Source organism: Cuculus canorus, chromosome 1, assembly GCF_017976375.1.
Source record: "Cuculus canorus isolate bCucCan1 chromosome 1, bCucCan1.pri, whole genome shotgun sequence".
Classification (NCBI taxonomy): domain Eukaryota; kingdom Metazoa; phylum Chordata; class Aves; order Cuculiformes; family Cuculidae; genus Cuculus; species Cuculus canorus.
This window is the reverse complement of record NC_071401.1, coordinates 60,845,355-60,864,299: the sequence shown is the minus strand read 5'-3', so window position 1 is coordinate 60,864,299 and position 18,945 is coordinate 60,845,355. Positions and strand designations below refer to the sequence as shown.

The 18,945-nt window shown below is 47.8% G+C and overlaps 1 protein-coding gene across 1 annotated transcript; it reads right to left on the bottom strand.

Moving 5' to 3' along the window:
- Nucleotides 1-7,670: 7,670 nt before the first annotated feature.
- POU4F1 (POU class 4 homeobox 1) lies at nt 7,671-10,028 on the bottom strand. Its single transcript, XM_054083800.1, has 2 exons — nt 9,575-10,028; nt 7,671-8,717 (listed from the first exon to the last, which is right to left on the bottom strand). The coding sequence occupies exons 1-2, from the start codon at nt 9,695-9,697 to the stop codon at nt 7,671-7,673; spliced, it is 1,170 nt and encodes a 389-aa protein (XP_053939775.1). The 5' UTR covers nt 9,698-10,028.
- Nucleotides 10,029-18,945: the final 8,917 nt, after the last annotated feature.

Sequence of the window (18,945 nt, the reverse complement as noted above, 5' to 3'; positions counted from 1 at the left end):
TACGAGTCTCTCTCGCACGCTCGCTCTTCTCTTGCTGCCTTTCTCTCTATTTCCACCACCACCCCACCTCCCCCCACCCGTAGGTGGACGGGGGTTTTTACACTGGGCTTCGCTTTTAAGAAATTAGCGCTAAGGATACAGTGCCAAAAGCAAGCCGTGCGCGGTAGCTGGTCGTAGTCACTGCTGCCTGAGCTCAGAAATTTCGCCGGAGCCCACCACAGCAGCCTTGCAAACACGCGGTTCGGTTTCAGACAGACACAGCTTGCCTCTCTCCTTTCACGACCTCACCACCCCCCACCACTATCCACCACACCCCCCCCCCCCCCCCCCCCCGCTTCTATTCCTCTTACAGCAGTGCTTTAATAAAGTCACATAAGTGATTGAAATTAACATAAATCATTATTAGTTATTAGGATTTGCTCTAAATTACTCTGTGAATATAACACCAAACCCCATCTGCCACTCCTGCTCTAGCAGCAATAGATTGCAGATAAAATAAATGTCCTTACCATTAGACTGTTCCTGTCTCTGTAGCCAAAAGCCAAACAAAAGCAATAAATACAGAGCTTTTTTCTCTCCACTATTCAGCTGTGACTGTTTTCATCAGCTCTTCCTCTAGAAAAGCTCGATAGCTGCCTGAAAATATTGCATTTTATATCACCAAAGGGCGATTAATATTGCATTAACTGTATTTAACATTTTTTAAGCGCGAGTAATCTGAAATGCGTAAGTTTCTGTTACTAAATACAGGGGATGTCAGAGCTGGTGAAAACAGCTTAAAATATCTGTATAAACAGATTATTTGTTTCATACTTTGTATTTTTATAATGTTATGGTATAGTGTGCTCTGTTTGAAGTAGAAGAAGCCATGCTAATGGTCTGTTTAAAGTATTCTGACACTGTCTGGAGACATCCAAGTCTCTGCCTTCATTAAATGTTTATTGTCAACACTTCAGTGAAAAAAAAGTCTTGTGTAAGTGAATTTCCACTGCTGGATGCTGTCAACACTTTGTTTTATTCTGATCCGCGTGTACAAAAGTTTGTATACATTATGCTGAAGTGAAGAGAAGCAAAGATTTAGTGAACCATAATTAGTTACCAAACAAACTTTTGCTAGTAATTCGGTTTATATAATGACCATAATCAAGGGCTAAGTAGTGTATATCAACGTCTCGTCTTTTTTTTGCCACGCAGCCAGTAAAAACAAAAAAAAGATGTATTCTCTTCGACATCCTATCCTCTCGTCAAAGAACATCCTTTTTTAAAAATAAAGAAAGAAAGAAAGAAAGAAAGAAAGAAAGAAATAATAAAATAAACCAAACCCGCAGCTTTTACATATTTTAGTTCTGGCTTACACTTTTAACTTGCTTTCTTTTATCCGGGCGAGGGATGCACATATGAGCCTCTGCCTCTCCGCCCCTCGCAGCACCTCGCAGCCCGGGCTCGGGGAGGTTTGGCTCCGCACCGGGACCCGCTCCGTGCTGCTCCACGCGGGAGGGTGGCTCCGTGTCCCTCATAAAGGAAACTGGTTTTTAAGGCTTTTATGACTCGCTTGCGAATATCAATGCGGAGTTAGGATTTATCTTCAACGCAGCACCGCAATGTGTCATTTTTGGCATTTCATTTTGTTAAATACTACAGTCCTTAGAATGATCAGCGTCTTATGACATCAGATTTTTTTTTTAATGTAACTTCCCCTTCTCTTCCTGATACGTATTTTTGGGAAAAAGAATAATAATTAAAAAAAAGAAAAAAAGAGGTGCGTAGTAACTTTTCCCCCGGAGTTAGAGATGCTTTAGCGTACTTAGGTGAGCAGATTGAAGGAATTAAAATGCAGTTCAAAGGAGGACTTCTGCTTTCCCAGAGGGGCTGTGACTCCGCGGAAATCCAGAGACCAATTTGGGAAGCACATTTTGCATGCGCAGCTGCCCCTGGATGCTCAGCCACCTCAAGCTCCCGGCCAGGGTTTGACTGGTGACACGGCCATAAATCCGCACCGGTGCTCCCGCCACCCCTCCGGCCCCTTCTGCCCGCGGAAACACCGCACTGAGCCCGTTTTAAATTTGTATCTTAAACCAGCAAGAAGAAAGGAACCCCTCCGGGGGGAGAGGCTGAGGGTGAGCAACCCGCGGCCCCTCCGCGCCCCGCAGAGGCAGCGCCAGCGCAGGAGGCGAGCTGGATCCCGCACCCGCTGCGGAGGGGAAGGAGAGGCGGAAAGTGCGTGGCTCTGCCCGCGGGGCGCTGCCTGCTCCCGCCTGCCCCCGGCCCCTGCCTGCCCGCCCTGCTGCTTCGTCAAAGATTTATGCGTGACATCCTATTTTAAATTAACTTTTGAGCCCTGGATTTCATTCATCCTCCCGTGCGACCGTTCATCCACCCTCCGCCTTGCCACGATGCAAAGAGGCTTGTTTGCAGTTTTACAGCCTCGATGCCATCTCTGGGACCTATATATTCATCTGACCTATATATTCATCCATTGCTTTTCACCCAAACTGAGCCTCCTTCAGGTGCAAAGGAGGGGGAAAAAAAAAAGAAAAAAAAAAAAGAAAGAAAAGAAAAAAAAAGAAAGAAAGAAAAGAAAAAAGCTTTCCAAAAGCAGAAGGGAAAGGGGGAGTGGGGGGGTGTATTGTAGAACGCCCCCCCATCAAGCTGTCTTGACAACAATTACTAAAGTTTTTAATTAGCCTCTTGTTATAATTCATTTTATTAATTTTCTAAATCTCAGGCCATGAATTATTAACGGCGGCTCCGTAATTGTGTTTGCAGCGGCGCACGTGACGGCGGCGGCCCCGCCGCGCCGGGCTCTCCCCGCCCGGGTCCTCTCCGCACCCCTGGGCTGGGGAAGGGGCCCGGACAGCACCCCCCTCCCCTCTTTTATCAACTCTTAAATAACATAATTACAGATAATCAGCCTCTCGTCTGTCAGGTGGAAACAGGTTCCCAGGCGGCTTACAATTTCTGCTGCAGATCTTTTAAAAATCAATTAGGCTTTCCTCCACTTTGGAATCAGCAGGTAAATATAATAAAGCTTATTTAAAAAATAAATAAATAAAAAAGAAATAGGCACCGGCTGAAAAGCGAGACATAAATAACTGGAGGGATTTCAAATCGTTTGGGAAATGCCAGAATAGCACAGGGCAGCAGCGGTGGTATCAAGCTTTATGCACTCGAGTCCATCAGAGTTAAAATAATTATCTTCCGACAAATCTATTTCTCTTCGGAAGGAAGGGGGGACACGGGAAGGCGGGAGGCACGTAAACCATAAAGTCTGTGCTGTAGGACACTTCATTCCCTTTCTAGGGAGCCTTTTTACTTGTTGAACCGGTACAGAATTAGTCTTAATATCACAGGAGAGTAAAAATCAATACGATCGTGGCAGTGGGTGTCTGTTATTCACTTATGATGGCCTAATCTAAGTTGAAAGCAATCGGAGAGCAAGTGTTAAGCAGAAATTCCAGGAGCCAGCCAGGGTTTGGCGGACTTAAGCCTGGAAAAATCTCACCAGGAAAGCGGAGAGATACCTCAGGTGTGGAGAAAAAGACCATTCAAGGGACGACGGTACCGAAATGTCCTCGGCAAGGGTCACAGATGCTGGAGTTCAGGAGCGAGCAGGAGTGGCGGCCGCCCCCAGGCAGTGGCCTCTGCCCGCGTTTCTTAGCGGGGCACGAGGGAAATCTGTAATTTTTTGGTCACAGATTGCACGCTTGTATGCAGGTGTTTGCCTGCTGTTGGGGAATAAATGCCAATGTATTTTCTACCTCTTCGTCTTTTCTCTTTTTTTTTTTTTTTTTTCCTTCGGATGCAAAAGTTTTAACGGTCTTCAAGTTAGGTCTTATAAACAGGAATCTAAACTAAGTTTTTCTTTCTTTTTCTTTCTTTCTTTCTTTCTTTCTTTCTTTCTTTCTTTCTTTCTTTCTTTCTTTCTTTCTTTCTTTCTTTCTCTCTCTCTTCCTCTCTTCCTTTTCTCTTTTTCTTTCTCTCTTACTTTCTTTTCTCTTTCTTTCTTTTCTCTTTCTTTATCTCTTTCTTTCTTTTCTCTTTCTTTATCTCTTTCCTTTTCTCCCTTTCTCTCGTGAGGTATTTATTAAAAAGACCTCATGAGTATTTCATGGTTTTATGAACTATTCAGGTTCATCTGACAGAAAGCAGGACGTTCCGGTTTTGCACAGTTTCCTACCATGAAAAATAGGAAACTCTGCAAAGCTTTTATTTTCATGATCTGTTTTATTAACATATTATTTTTTTCTTTGTACTCGATAAGGATTGTACTTATTACAAAACAAACTCCTTAACTTTTCAATACATACATCGGTCATTACTGTATCATACAAATGTGGTATCGCTTGTAACATTGCAATCGTTTGGGGCAGATGGAAAAAGAAAACCCAACATTTGTAATTCTTTTTATTTGTTCATTCCTGACTCTCCAAAAATGATATCCGGTAATACTTTTCTATAAAATAATATTTTTACAAATGCATTTATTAAAAATTCTGATGACATTTCAAGTTAATAACAACAGAAACAAGTCAATTTCCTGCGGACGAGATCTATGGGTTTTTTTAAAAAATACCTTTAGTGCTTATTTTTTTAACATCAACAGTTGTTTAAAATCACAGCTTTTGAACGTATTATTCTTTTCCGAACATCACGTGTCTTGATTCACAGATTTACCGGCAAAATTAAAAAGATTTGGCTAAAATATGTCTACAGAAGAAATAATCCCAGCTATTAAGTAACTTTTTACATTTGGCATCTGATCTAGTCACAGGTCATCAGGAAATAGAAAGAGGTTCGTTGATCACTTGAAGCAGTAGGTGGCATCCTATACGTTCCTAATGAACAATTGCATTTACAACATAAGGAGAGATCAGTTTAGGATTTTCATATTTATTAACCCAAAATAAAAATAAAGTATTTTGTTACATAATTAAGTGCAATTAGGCCAGTCAGAACAACATACAAACCTGAAACCACCCAAGCTTTTCTTCTTTATACATATTTTGTAGGTGCATAATCCTTTCCAGCAAACTGAAAAGAAATACTTCACAAGTCCTCCTTAAAATTTTACTTTGATTTATATTCTGCAGTTATAGAATAAACTTCAAGAAACACAAGCAGCTAATATATAGTTAATTTTATTCAGAGCACCGATTTTCACATAAGAGCTATCTCAAAGTAATGATTTCTGGATTTAGCAGAAAAATACATCTCTCATTATTTTCTTTTTGGTAGAATTAGTTTTATCGTCTAACGGCCATACCTTGAATTTACTAGCCGTGCCTTGGAAATAATTTTTTAAATGCACCCAATAATAATAACTATTATTTTTCCACGTTTGCTTTATTTGTAAGTATGCTGGGACGCATCTCCCTGTTGTATTTTGGCGTACAGAAATATTTCTGATAGAAATAAAAGTAATAGAGTAAAGACACAACCAAGGAGAAAGCTCAGCAAACATACATGGACAGGTAGATTATTCAGTGAGACATTTCAGGATCCACACGTGGTTGCAGTTTGTAACCTTTTTTTTTTTTGTGCATTAAAGAAAATATTTACAATCGTCTTTCTTCGCTTTTTTTTCTCCCTCTTTTTTTTTTTTCTTTTCCTCTTTTAAATCTAAATACAAGAACGTGACAAGAATGTTTGTGTTTTCGGTGAAAACAGGCAGTTAAACTGTGAAATTACACCATCCACAAAAGATTCTACCAGAAGCTAGTCTATTTAGTGCTCAGTTTCAAAATGCATAGAATGTTTGCGCTGCAAACAATGATACACGAAATAATAATAATAATATTAATAGCAATAATAATAAAATAAATAGAGAAATAAATAAATAAATAAATAAATACTATCGAGACTTTATCACGGATCTTTCTATGCCTTTTTTCCTTTTCTTTTCTTTTTTTTTTTTTTAAGGTCATGCATAATTTCAGTCTATTGTTTGTTTTGATCTGAACTGGTATTTTCTTCTCGGAAATTCTTTGTTACTTGAAACCCTTAACAGTCGTTCGATTACAGGCAGAGCCAGAGATGGTTTTTGCACGTAGCTGACGCTTTTACCTAAGGAGCTCCTATCATTTTTTTCTTTTTTTTTTTTTTTCAATCCGTGAGACACATAATGCACCTCGATCATTATTAATAGAAGTACCAACATCGTTATTACGGAATATCATCATCATTTCCAATCCGAGAGACTGTAATAGTGCAAATTGACACCCACCCCGCCTCACACACACCCCCGCCCCCACCAGCCATCCTAACGTTTATTATTTACAATAAACGACTTTTAAGCCTAAACGGGTTTTTTTTGCCTGTTTGTTCCCAACATGCTGACCCCTCAGATACAAATGGCACTTCAAACCCTGCACTGGTGACTTCCTTTGCCTGCTGGGTGCAATAACCTCCAGCCCTCGGAGGAAACCGAGGCAGGACCTTTTTCCCACAGCAGCCTAAATCCTAAATCCTGCAGATTTGGTAGGGATGCCGGCAGGCACGGGGTGGGGAGCGGGAAGGGGGAAGGGAAAGGGAGAGGGCATGGTTAGCCACGAGCCTTAATGAATCCGAACACATTGTTTCGGAGAATATCTCTGCTCAGGCGGGTTCGGCATCTGTCTCCAAACACATCTCTGCAGAGATGGGACCTGTCTTTAGACATAGATGGAAACGCAAACCGCGCAGACGAAGGAAGGGAAACAAAGGGGCTGGGAAGTAACTTGTTGTTGTTAGTTTTCCTTGAGCTAGCCAGGATTAGGGAGGCAGCAGCAGAAAGGAACGCCGTCGCTCCCGAGCCTCGGGAGGTGGAGCCGCCCCGGCCCTTCTCACACTTGCTCCCCCGGCACAGACAAGACCCATCGCCAAAGCCTCGAGAAAAAATTGCATTCAAGGGAACAAAAAAAAAAACCCCAAACAAAAAAAAAACAAACAAACAAAAAAAAAAAAAAAAAAAAAAGGAAAAAAAAACCCCACACACAGTCCCCCTCCAAAAGAAAGAAAGAAAATAAACCCCAAACTCCAAAACCAAACCAACGTCAGAAAAAGATCCCCCCCACCAACCCACCGCCGTCCTCATTCATTGCCAAGCCAGGGAAACAGAAAGAAAACCAGAAAGTAATGAAAAGAGACCCAAACCAAACGTAGCATCGTCACCGACAGTTTCGCCTTCCGGATTTGTTTGTTGGTTTTGTTTTCCATCGGAAAGTTGTGACTTAGTTTTCTCGGTTTGTGGTTGTTGCTGTCACTGTATTTATTGGTGTGTGTCTGTGTGTGTTTACGCTTTAAGTTGCTCTTTCTCCCGCTTTCTGTCGGAGAGGGGGGGTGCGTGGAGGGGGGGGCAGAGGGGGGATGAGGACACAGAAGTGACCCCCACGGGGTTCTAGAGCGTTTTTACCTCCTCTCTCCTCCTTCTTCTCGTTGGTGTCCCGGTGTCTTTTTTTTTTAGTTTCAATAATTGATAGCACACACCCCCACACGCACACGCTCCCCCCCCACCCCCCCTCCCCGCCTCTCTCATCGAGCAGTTCGTGTTTCGTTTCTACATCGTCCCTCGGTCCCCGGGAGCTTCCCACGGCGTCTCGGGCGAGGAGGGCGGTGGGTGGGAGCTGCCCCCGGCCCTGGCCTGGCCCCCTCCCCGCTGCCCCCGGGGCCTGGGCCGCCCCTCCCGCCCGCCCTTAGTAGGTGGCGGAGAATTTCATCCGTTTCTGCTTCTGTCTCTGGTTGCAAAACCAAACCCGCACCACGTTCTTTTTGAGGTCCAATTTCTCGGCGATGGCGGCGATCTTCTCGGAGGAGGGCCGGGGCTGGACGGCGAAGTAAGCCTCCAGGGAGCGCTTCTCCGGGGCGGCGATGGAAGTCCGCTTGCGCTTCTTCTCGCCCCCGTTGAAGAGCTCGGGCTTGTTCATTTTTTCCCGCTGGGCTCCCTCGGCCTCCTCCAGCCACGCTTGCAGGATGGGTTTGAGGGCGATCATGTTGTTGTGGGAGAGGGTGAGCGACTCGAAGCGGCAGATGGTGCTCTGGCTGAGGGAACCCACCCCGGGGATCTTCAGGTTGGCCAGCGCCGAGCCCACATCGGCTTGGGTCACCCCCAGCTTGATGCGGCGCTGCTTGAAGCGCTCGGCGAAGGCCTCCAGCTCCCGCGGGTCCGTGTCCGAGTCGCAGATGGAAGCTAAGCCCGCCGCTCCCACAACGGCAGCCGCCGAGGCCACCTGCCCAGCGGCGCCGTGGTGCGCGGCCACCAGCCCCGGGTGCGGCAGCCCCGACGGCATGTTCATAGCGGCCGGGTGCGAGAGGTGGCCCAGCCCGTGCATGTGGGAGTGCGGGTGGGCCGAGGTGGAGATGAGGCCGCCGCCGCCCCCGCCGCCGCCGCCGCCTCCCCCGCCGCCTCCGGCCCCGCCGCCGCCGCCGCCCGCCCCGTCGTGGCCGCCGCCGCCGCCTCCGCCGCCGCCGCCGCCGGGCATGAGCGCCAGGGATGGGGAGGTGATGTGATCCAGGAGGTCGCCGGGCTCCAGCGCCTGGTGGTGGTGGTGGTGATGGTGGTGGTGGTGCGCCAGGGGCACGGTGGAGGTGGAGGTGCAGGGCACGCTGTTCATGGTGTGGTAGGTGGCGTCCGGCTTGAACGGGTGGCTCTTGCCCTGCGAGACGGCGATGTCGACGGCTGCCAAAGCCTCGGCCCGCGCCAGCAGCGTCTCATCGAGGCTGGCGAAGATATTGCTCTGCAGCTGCAAGGGACACAAAACAGAGCGGGATGCGGGGAGAGGAGGGCAGGGGAAGGGGAGCCAGGGCGAGGGTGAAGAGCAGAGACGGATGGGGACGGCGAGGGGAAGCGTGGGGTTGAGGGAGGAGCGGGTGCGCGGTGGGGAAAGAGAGGGGGAAAGGGAGCGCGGGAGGGGAGACAGAAGTGAGCAAAGTTGGGTGATCGTGCAGGGGGAGCAGGCGGAGAGATTGAAAGTGTAAAGGGGTACGGAGTGGGGGGAGCCAAGTGAATGAGGGAAGCGGGGTACAGCACGGGGCAGTGAGGGGATGGGGTAGAAAAATAGGGGGTTAAGCGAGGAGAAGGTGCAAAAGAGGAAAAGAAGAAACGTAGAGCAGAAAGGGCAGGCAGCGGGGAGGAATCCGAAAAAGAAAGGACAGGGGCGTGAAGGGAACAAATAAATAAATAAAAATGAAAAAAAAAAAAAGGAACGAAAGAAGAAGAGACAGGAGGAGAAGAAATGGATCTGTAACTCTCAGCTGGGGAATTGTGTCAAACACGAGAGCACATAAAGCGCATTCCTTTTCAGAGGCCGAGTCATAAAAATTAATACAGAAAGTGGATGAAGTCGGAGACTCGTGTGAACACCGCTTTCAAAAAAGATCACAGGCGCTCAGATGATTGCAGAGGAAGACATGAAAAAAACATTAAGCGCCGCTTGTCAAAATGTGCCTCGCAGCGGTTTTTTTATTAATGCACATACACATACATGCAGTATACAGAAAAGAGAGAGAGAGAGAAAGAAAGAGTGTGTGCGCGTGTTTAAGAGAAAGAAAGAAAGAGAGAGAGAAAGAAAGAAGAGAACTGCAGCTGCCTGTCCCTTACCGGTGGAGTTGGTAGGCATGCTCTTCTTATTGCTTCCGAGCTGGAGTGTAGAGAGGGGTATTTGTGCTCAGGTAGGGTGGGATGCATGGCAAAATGCGGCTGTTTGCTGTTCATGGACATCATCTTGATGGCTTGGCATGTAAATCCACAAACACTCCTAAAGTCGGGGGAAAAGTGCTCTCCGGGCGCTCTCCTCCCGCCAGGGGAAGCCGCGGCGGGTGGCGGCGGTGCCGCAGAGGACCCTGCCCCCGCCGCCGCCGCTGCTGCGGTGGCCGGGGCTGGGCTGGGTGAGCGAGCGGGCGGCGAGGCTCCCTCCGGCCCCCGCCGTCTCACTGCGCTGCCTGCCGCTGCCCGGCGCCGGGCGCGCTGCGCTGCGCTCTGCCCGCACCTGAGCCCCGCATCCCGTGGCTACCGGCGGGCGGGCTCTCGCGAGAGCGCGGCGGCTCCGGCTTTGACAGGCATCAGCTGTCTCCCCCCCTTCCTCCTCCTCCTCCTCCTCTCTCCCCTCCTCCTTTTCCTCCCCCTCCTTTTCCTCCCGCCGCCCCCAGTCCCTGCCTCCTCTCGCCTTGTTGCATCTCCCGCAGCCCTCTCCCGTCTCGCCGGGGCGGCGGCGGCGGGGCGCTCTTATAGCGAGCGACACCGAGCGCTTGGGCGGCTTGCGGCACCTGTGGCCGCCAGACGTGCGCGCTGCGCGGCCCGGGGCGCCCCGACGGCGCGGGGATGGGCGGTGGGCGCCCCCGGGGCGGGGCCGGCCCTCGGAGCGGCTGTAGGAACCGGCCCGGCCCTCGGCACCGGAGCACAAAGGTGCTTTGACCCTTGTGCGGCTGAGAAGAGGGGCTAGACCTCGCTGAGGACCCTCGCCGCGGGAACGGGACGTCCTCTAGCCGCACCCCGCTACTTTCGAGAGTCGTAAATCGGCTGCTTGAGAAGGACGGAGGTGACAGGCGTGCGTTTGAAGCAGTCAGAGGCTATTGATTTCCGTATAATTTCATTTCCCCACACACACCCTTTGTAGTTTTGTTGCAAACATTATTGTGCCAGGCACCGCCTGTGACTGCGCCTCTCCCACGAGGAGCGTGTGCTGAGATGAAACTGTGCGTTTCCTCCTGGCTTCCTGACCAGTCCTCGCTCCTTCTTCGTGGGAAAACTCAAGTTTCATCGGCGTGGGCTGAAACAGAAAGTATTAGAATCCTTCCTTCCTTCCTTCCTTCCTTCCTTCCTTCCTTCCTTCCTTCCTTCCTTCCTTCCTTCCTTCCTTCCTCCCTCCCTCCCTCCCTCCCTCCCATCCTCCCTTCCTCCCTTCCTCTCCCTCTTCCTTCCCCTCTTCCCTTCTTCCTCCCTTCCTCTCTTCCTTCCCCTCTTCCCCTCTTCCTCTCTCTCTCTCTTGCTCTCTCCATTTCTTCCTGTCTTCCTCCCTCCTGTCTGTCTTCTTCTCTTTCTCTCGTTTCTCTCTATTTCTGTTGCTACCCAGGTACATTTTTGCAAGAAACAAGTCGATTCCTTCTTACACAGTCTGGAAAAAAAAAGGAAAAATAGTCTGCAGATTTTTTTTTTTTTATTCCTCCTTTCTTTTTTCTTTCCTTCTTCCTCTCTTTCTGTTTGTCTCCCTGCTTCTCTTACTTTTCTCTCGGTTTTGTGTTTTATTCTTTGAATAACCTTCCATTTGAATGAAATGGTTAGGGAGTGACGCTTGGGTCCATACCACACCGTTGATTAGGGGTTACTGTCCTGTTTTAAAGCAGATTTTTTTTTTCTTTTATTTTAGCTGCTCATGAAATTGGAGGCAAAACTGTCGAAGGAGTGAATTTGCTAATGTGTGTGGGATTACCGTGAGTCTCTAAGGAACGGCCCCAACAAATCCTGTCCCCTGGGGCTCTCTGTCCCTCGGTGACCCACCCAGTTTGTTTCAGCAGGGCTGCAGGGGGGCAAGCAGGCAGCGAGGGGTTTGGAGCAGGGATGCGACAGCCTCGGAGTGCGTCGGAATTGCTCTGTTTCTCCTCAACTCCTCTTATTTATGCGCATAAACACAGCCGAAAGGGCAGGCAGGCACACACACCACAACTCCAGGTGAAGTCCACATTTGTCTTCATAAGCCCTTCCCTAGATCCCCATCCAGTCTGGGAGGAAGGAGAGAATGACTGCCAATTACTTGTGCGAAAGGGAGCCAGATCTCCAGATCTCCATCCATTACCGCGTCCCCTGGGGTGGCTGAATGCAACTTCATCTCTGAGAGGGGTGAACCTGAAACTGAAAGACACCGGTCTGAAGTGGGGTTGGGCTCTCCTTGTTTATCGAAATCATTGCATGGGAACAGCCAAATCATACTTTGTGTGGACTTCTTTCTTTACTTTAAAAAATACCCAAACAAATCCATATGACTTATTCTAGCTATTTTTTTAACCTAGCATGCCTTATAAACGGAAAGCCTCCTGGAAAGGGTGGAGAAAAGAGGAAAGTAGGAGACACTACCGCTTTTCACCAAGTTGCTGAGAAGCAACCAGCTCCCCGGTGAAAGGGCCGAGCAGCCTGCCTTTTCCCTGCCGGCGGCGAAAAGGCACCGCGGGGCTCCTGGGCTCATCCCGCCGGGGAGGGAGCAGGAAAGCCGGGCTCGATTCCTCTCGCGGTGCAGGAAGGCGTGGGGCGGCAGCGCAGGGATGCTCGAGTGTTTCTCCCCGTGTCTCTGCGCGGCCTCGGCTCGCCCGGGCGCTTTCAGGCCAAGCGAATCAGGTTTCCCTAAGGGAAATGCTGAGATCACAGGAAAATTGTGCGAAGGGCTACAAAGGCCACTGGGAGGGAGTGGATTTCTAGGCTAAGCGATGACCTGCCTTCCTCCCCTCACGCCCCGGGCTTGCTTTGCCCCTGTGACAGAGGTCTCTAACCTTTTCTAACTTTTAAAACGACTCATTCTGTTCACTCGTTTACTTTTTAGGCCAGAAAATTCAGCCACTCCCTCACATCCACCCCAAGTACCAGCTGTGGGCTGAGGAGGCGAAGACCTCCAGATGTTCTAAAGGTCTTCTGTCCCACCTCTCCGGTGTCTTCTGGAAGAGGGAGGGAGGGGGGAGGCACATTGTCTCTGCATCTTGCGATGTGCACCCTGCTGAATTCTCCTCGGTTTGGCAAACAGGGGGTGAAGGAGGGACTCCTTGCCAGGTGTTCCTCGCTCCTTTGATCCGGGGCGCAACCATCGCGGCAGCCCGAGGGCCACGAGGGGGGCTCCACGCTGTGGAGGGGGGGGAGAAAACAGCCTCCAGAACCTGGCGAGGGTGGGGATCCTGGTGAATCCCTGGGCGAGGGCTGCCGGCTCCTTCCCCGTCCTGCCGCCCCCGCAGGCAGAAGCTGTGGCAGGAGGTCGCAGACAACTTTTCCCTCTGTCTGATCTTCCACAAGTGCGAAGAGGAGAGAGTAGAGGCTACAGAGAATTGAGATTTTTTTTTTACCCAGACACCTTTTGGACTTATCAAGCCCGAGAGGAAAAAACTTTCATCTTTCATTCTTAGTACTTGGGACCCCCCTCTTTTTTTTTTTTTAACAAAACTTTAAAACTAATTTTAAAACAAAGCTCAAAATTCCAGCCCCCCCTCCCGCTGCTACCCCACCCACAAATGCCCATTGCGGTGGTGCCCTCGGTCTCTGCACCGCAGCCCCCTCCGCTCTCTCTGCCCCACCGAGCGCAGGGGGTGCTGCCGAGGGAGGGGGGGCAGGGAGAGAGGAGGGGGGAAAAAGGGTCCGTAGGGCTCTCCGGGGAGCAGCCCCCTTGTCCCCGGCCCCCGGCAGCCCTCCCTCTCCCCACCGCACACAGCCGGCTCCCCGGGAAGGCGGCTTGAGCCCTGGCTCAGCATCGCACGGGCCTGGTAATGGGTTTTATTTTAATGCTCGCTGTTATTCCTGTTCCTCGTGGGTACGTCCACCCTCGTGAATACTGATGGCAATAAACTCGCAGGCTTCGAAGGGCGAGTTCATTGGAGATAACGACCATGCTGTAGCCTTACTTTTATGGCCCAAGATGCTCAATAAAGCGAGAGAGGCATATATGCCTATATAAAGCATTTAGTTGTCTCTCGCAGTTTTCTCCAGCTTCAAATGCAAGAAATAGGCAGATTTCCTTAACTGACTGAACTGCCTATCTCGAGAAAGTAATAAAGTAATCTCTTATTCCCACAGTGAAACGATTTATAAATTAATTACTGTAACCCATTGTATTTGATTTCTCTTTTTAGGATTCCCCAAAGATGAATATAGTAAAGCTTGGGGTATTAACATCTGATCATAGTTTGCTCTACACCCCGACTTTTAAAAAAAAAGTTAATGTGAGGTTTATAGAACCACTCGCTCTAAACCTTTTGGCTATTTTTATTTCTCCAGACGTTAGCTTTGCATTTTTAAGTCGTGATATTTGTCCTACCCTGAGTGTCAATGACAGCGTTGAGAGAAAACCTACAGTACATGTGTTATTTGGTGAAATTCACGGAAATTCAATATCCCATTTAGTGTAAAAGCCGTTTCCCCTTTAGATGATAAAAATCAACCTTCAGAAGGAAGGAAAAAAACGCACCAGCCAACCCTTTGGGTGAATGCACAAAAAGTATTTCCATGTCCTAATGAGGATTTTCTTTACATCAGCAAAGACCTGCTAATTACTGATGTACAAGCCGCAATAATTGCCTTTGCAGCCAAAGTGTAGAATGTTGTCATATTAAAAATTGAAACGCTTGACGGTGATTTAAGTCCCAAGGTAGTTCACAACGTCCCCTTTCGGGAAAGCAAGGACAGCGAAGGAGCCAGGCAGAGGTCCGGTGGAAAACACCGCAGGTCCTGTTGCCGGTGAAGTTTCTCGGTCTTTCTGTTAAAAAGTGATGAGGAGGAATTAAAAAGCACACCGAGAAGCTCCTCCAGCAAAACACCTCCCAGGCCTTGCTCGATTCCCGCACCGGGTCCGTGGGCAAATCTCTTGCTGGTTTTCACCCTCTCCCAACCACGGCTCTCACTCCCATTCCGATGGGTTGCCGAAAAACTCTGCCTTCCTCCCCACCGAGGGGCCCAGAGTGGGGCTGGGAGGGGGCAGCGGGTCCCGGGGATGCTCTGGGATGCGCTCGGCTGCCAAACCCGGGAGCGGAGCGCTCAGTTCCCCCCCGTCCCGCTCCCCCGCGAATCAAAGCACCTTCCGAGGGGCTGGGAAGTGGTTGCCTTGTCATGTAACACATTGCCCTGATTTATTATAAAATTTTAACGAAATCATGCATATTTTAACAGCCTTTAATCACTGCATGAAAATTTAATTCATGAACTGTAGCGCGTTTAAATAAATGAAGTGTTAATTCATTAGGATTAATTAATTTGTTAAAGGATTGTGTGCAAGGTTAAGGTGGAAGAAAAACTCTTTGTTAGTTTCGCGTCTTAATCACCAGGTTTTGTTAACAGTGAAGGGGGAAAAAAACAAACCCCAGCGACGAGGATTTGCGTGGGGCGGGGGAGGGAAACCCCGGGTCCCCCCCTGGCCTTTTCTCCGTAGCCGGGGTCGAACGGGCTGGCGGTGGTGCCCGGGCAGGTTAATTAACTTCATCGTAGCCGAGGAGGCGGAGGCGGGTGGTGGTGGTGGCAGGAGCATCCCTCGCCACCCGCCGGGATAATAAGGACTCGTCGCCGCCGTCCTGCCAGCGGCTGGGAGCCGGAGCGAACAGTTCTCTCCCGCAAGTTTGAAGCCAGCTCTCAGGAAGCCGGGGAAAAAAAACCCAAAAGACGTCACTGGTACCGTTTTCAAGTGAGGTCCAGCTGCAAAACCACCGCTGAGCCACAGCCCTGCGGCCGGTCCCTGCTATTCAGTCCGCGGTCCCAAGCCCTCAGGCGTACTCCAAGGGGACAGGGAGCCGGGAGAGGGACAGGGATATCTCTTCTCCGTGCTCCGTCCCTGGGCTTCCCCAGCACGTTTCGCTGGCTTGAAACCAGCACCCAATGACCTACCTGGTTGATGAGCATCAGGTAGGAGTGGTAGCTGCCAGATGGGTTTTGACATTGTCTGTCTGTCTTTCCTGAAAAACAGCAGACAGCACCCACATAGCCTGTAAGAGCATTAGAGAGGAGACAACACTTTCTACTGAGAAATTCTGAAAAAAATCAGGAATGCTAAACTTCATTTGTTTTTCAGCCCAGTATCATCCTTCTCTGCCATCTCCTGCTATATTCATGCCTGCCAAAGCACGTGCAGCCTTTCCCCTGCATCAGCTGTGCTTTTCCCTCCATCCTTCAGCTAATGAAGACAGGTTTTCCAGTTAGAGCTAAGGGGCAGTGAGTCAATAGCTCGATGTTGGGCCACAAAGGCAGGACAGACAGGCCACTCCTTCAGGCCAGGCTTGACAAGCTGGTAGCTCATCACAGTGGTCCGGGACTGCTGAAAGGGAGGAAAGTGCAGGAAGGGCCATGCCTGGACTGGTACCCAGAGGGGATTACTTATCATCCTTGACTGCAGGCAATCCTTGGAATAATCAAGAACCCCGACGTTAAGAGCGTAGAAGGAAGAAGCCAGCCTAATCACATGGGATGGTCCTATGCCAAAAGCAGCAAGGAAGGAGTGCCAACTTTATAATTTGCAAAACATTTACCAACCACAGTACAGAAGAGGTGAGCAGAACTGTTTTTCAAGCCTATGGCTGTTGAAAGTCAGAGGCAGGACTTTGATGCTGTTCAAGAATTAGGATCAGACTGAGTTGGTTTAAAATGCCTTTAAACAGCATTATTTGGTGCTGGAAAAAGCTGTGAAACAGAAGGGAGATGCAAATTAGCAAGGCTTGTGTGGCATGTACAAGCTACGCACTGCCCTCTTGCCCCCCCCCTTTTAAAGATACTTTTTAAAAAGAGACGATAAAACATGATTGAAAACAAACGTAGCCCAAATCAGTATCTGGTGCTGGTAGCTATAGCTGTTCAGCAGCCTTTCATCTGAGGAAGCAGCAGTAAGCAGAACGGGGCTCTCACAAGGCCTTCAGGAATCATGGAGCAGCAGGTCACATGCCAGACTCTGAAGGTAAAACTGTCTACAACAAAGTGAAAACCTGACCCTGGCGTTCTTGCTCCTAGGTGTAACCCAACAGGTTTCACGGGCAACTATCTGAGGCCAGAAGTATTTTCACTCTCCTGCATTACAAATACTCTTGGAGAGCATTCTCCTCTGTTATAATCTGCAAGTCACCTTGTATTTAGTACAGTAGGTATTATCAGATGAAGTAAAATATTTATGAGCTATTAAATATCATTAGACATCAGAGATGTCATCTCTACCTCACTTTGAAACATCTATTGCTTTAAACAAAATTGCACTAGTGAAGTTTTAGATCTTGTGTATTCCTTCTATGTTACTACATAACCAGGTAACTATCATAAAAAATGAACAGTCATGAACTCTTGTTTAGGCCCTTTTATTCAGAGCCTGGTAAGTGCAGCAAGAGATTAAACAAACACAGCATTGACAGCACAAAGCCTGGAGCACTGAAAGCCCATGTATGGCCAACAAGTTTAGAATTGAAGAAACTAGTCATCAAATATAACTTGAATTTTTTTTAGTTGATATTGCACCAATCACTCTGTCAGACTTCAAGCTGAAAGGAATACAATCTACATCAACCAAATAAAATGTGGAACTTAGGAGTGTGGTAGTTGTTTTAAAGGCATCCAATTAAAAAAATTGAACCTCCCTCCCTCCCTCCCCCCGAACAACAACTAAAAACCATAATGAACCCCGATCAAACAAAACAAGACTAAGGTACAAGAATTCAGATGAGTTTCAGCTTTACGATTGTTGAAGCAATATGCTCCTACTTACAGCACTGGATGCAATCACAATCTGCTCACTGTATCTGCAGCTGTGATCTGAGAGTACGAGAAAGCTTGGAAATCAAGCAATTATGCACAACCACGGTAACTTCCTTGCTACAACACAGGAAATCACCAGCCTGGAGCTGGGAAGCTGTAGGTGACAATGTATGTGCTGCCACAACTGTTCCAAGTGAAAAGCCAGAACCTGGCCTGAAATCTGTCAGGCTCTGTTCCTGCTTGAGAATAAGATACAAAGTTTCTGACTTTGATCTTCAGCGTTTTTTTTAACCTTAGGCTTGGCTCTCCTATCCTCAAGTTGCGTGACATGTAAAGTCAAAATATCCATACTGAGGAGCAAGGACATAAACAATGTTCCTGTCAAAGGGACTAGAAAGTAGCACGAAAAAACCCTCAGCATTTTCCGTTATTCTACTTTGATCTCAAGTATGATACCGGTTGTGTTCATGTTTCCATCACTGAAAATTACTTGTGTATCAGAAGTATCCTGGAGTATAAAATGATGCCCATAAACACTCCTTCCCCCAAACCCATAATGAAACAAAATTATAATCTTAACAGCTATTTACTGCATATTCGCAATTGCTTTGTGGTGCAAGGGTGTTTTAAGAAAGTATGAGATGTGTTTTGAGAAGTCTTTGCCTCTTCTCTCAGTGAGTTAAATTAAGGCAGCAGTTTTTGGCTTATTGGTAAAACTACTCAAATCCAGTAGCTGAACATGTCCAGATGGTTTTTGCCCGTGCCACAATTTCTGAAAAATACATTAAAATAGAACAACTTTTCTGTGAAGATTAAAATTCAGGTGATATATTGAAAGCAGTATATGAAAGAACAATGCTATGACACCCGTCACCAGGAAAAGGTCCCTGCATGTACGGCTTGAATGACAATTTTTCAGTAAAGCTGTTTGTCAGAAAAGATAAGTCCCAGTTTATAATGAACACACCAACTGCATGAATGAACGCACATAATCAATGTGAAATGTGGTTTTTGTTCAAACCACTTAAAAGACTTAACTTTAAAAAGATGAGCCAGTCTACTGAAATTCTCTAAGTGGCGATCACTCTTCTCAAAGGGATGAAAGGCAGTGTATGGATTTTTCATATCGTAGGTATTGATGAAGCAAGGACAACTGTTTGTAAGAAGGACTATACAGAAAGAAAAACCTGCATCTTGCAATTAAATATGCCCTTAAAAAAAACTTAAAACACAATAATGCAAAGAAACCAATTTTGCTCTGCTGCTTAATTAGGTCTCCTGCCTGTAGTAGGCCATCACATTGTGTTGACCTATGCAATACTTTATGGAAGAGTCACCTCCAGAGAGGCCGAAAGCCATTTCCATCAACTGTATCGATGCTGACACTAGAATGGTAATACGTCTAACGAGGAGGAGGAAGGGAGATTTGATTTTTCGTCTGTGAATAAGCCCACATCTGTGTTTTACAAAACTTGGATATCTGTTTTCCAAAATCTGGGGAAAAACAAAGATTCCCCATTCTTCTTTTTTGCTAACTCAATATGTGAGACAACATCAAGGATTAC

Bases quoted from the DNA above. Each gene is read 5' to 3' on its own strand.
- POU4F1 (XM_054083800.1), bottom strand. From the start codon at position 9,697: ATGATGTCCATGAACAGCAAACAGCCGCATTTTGCCATGCATCCCACC. The intron at 8,718-9,574 runs GTAAGGGACAGG...TGTCCCTTGCAG, and splicing joins CATGCCTACCAACTCCACCG to CTGCAGAGCAATATCTTCGC.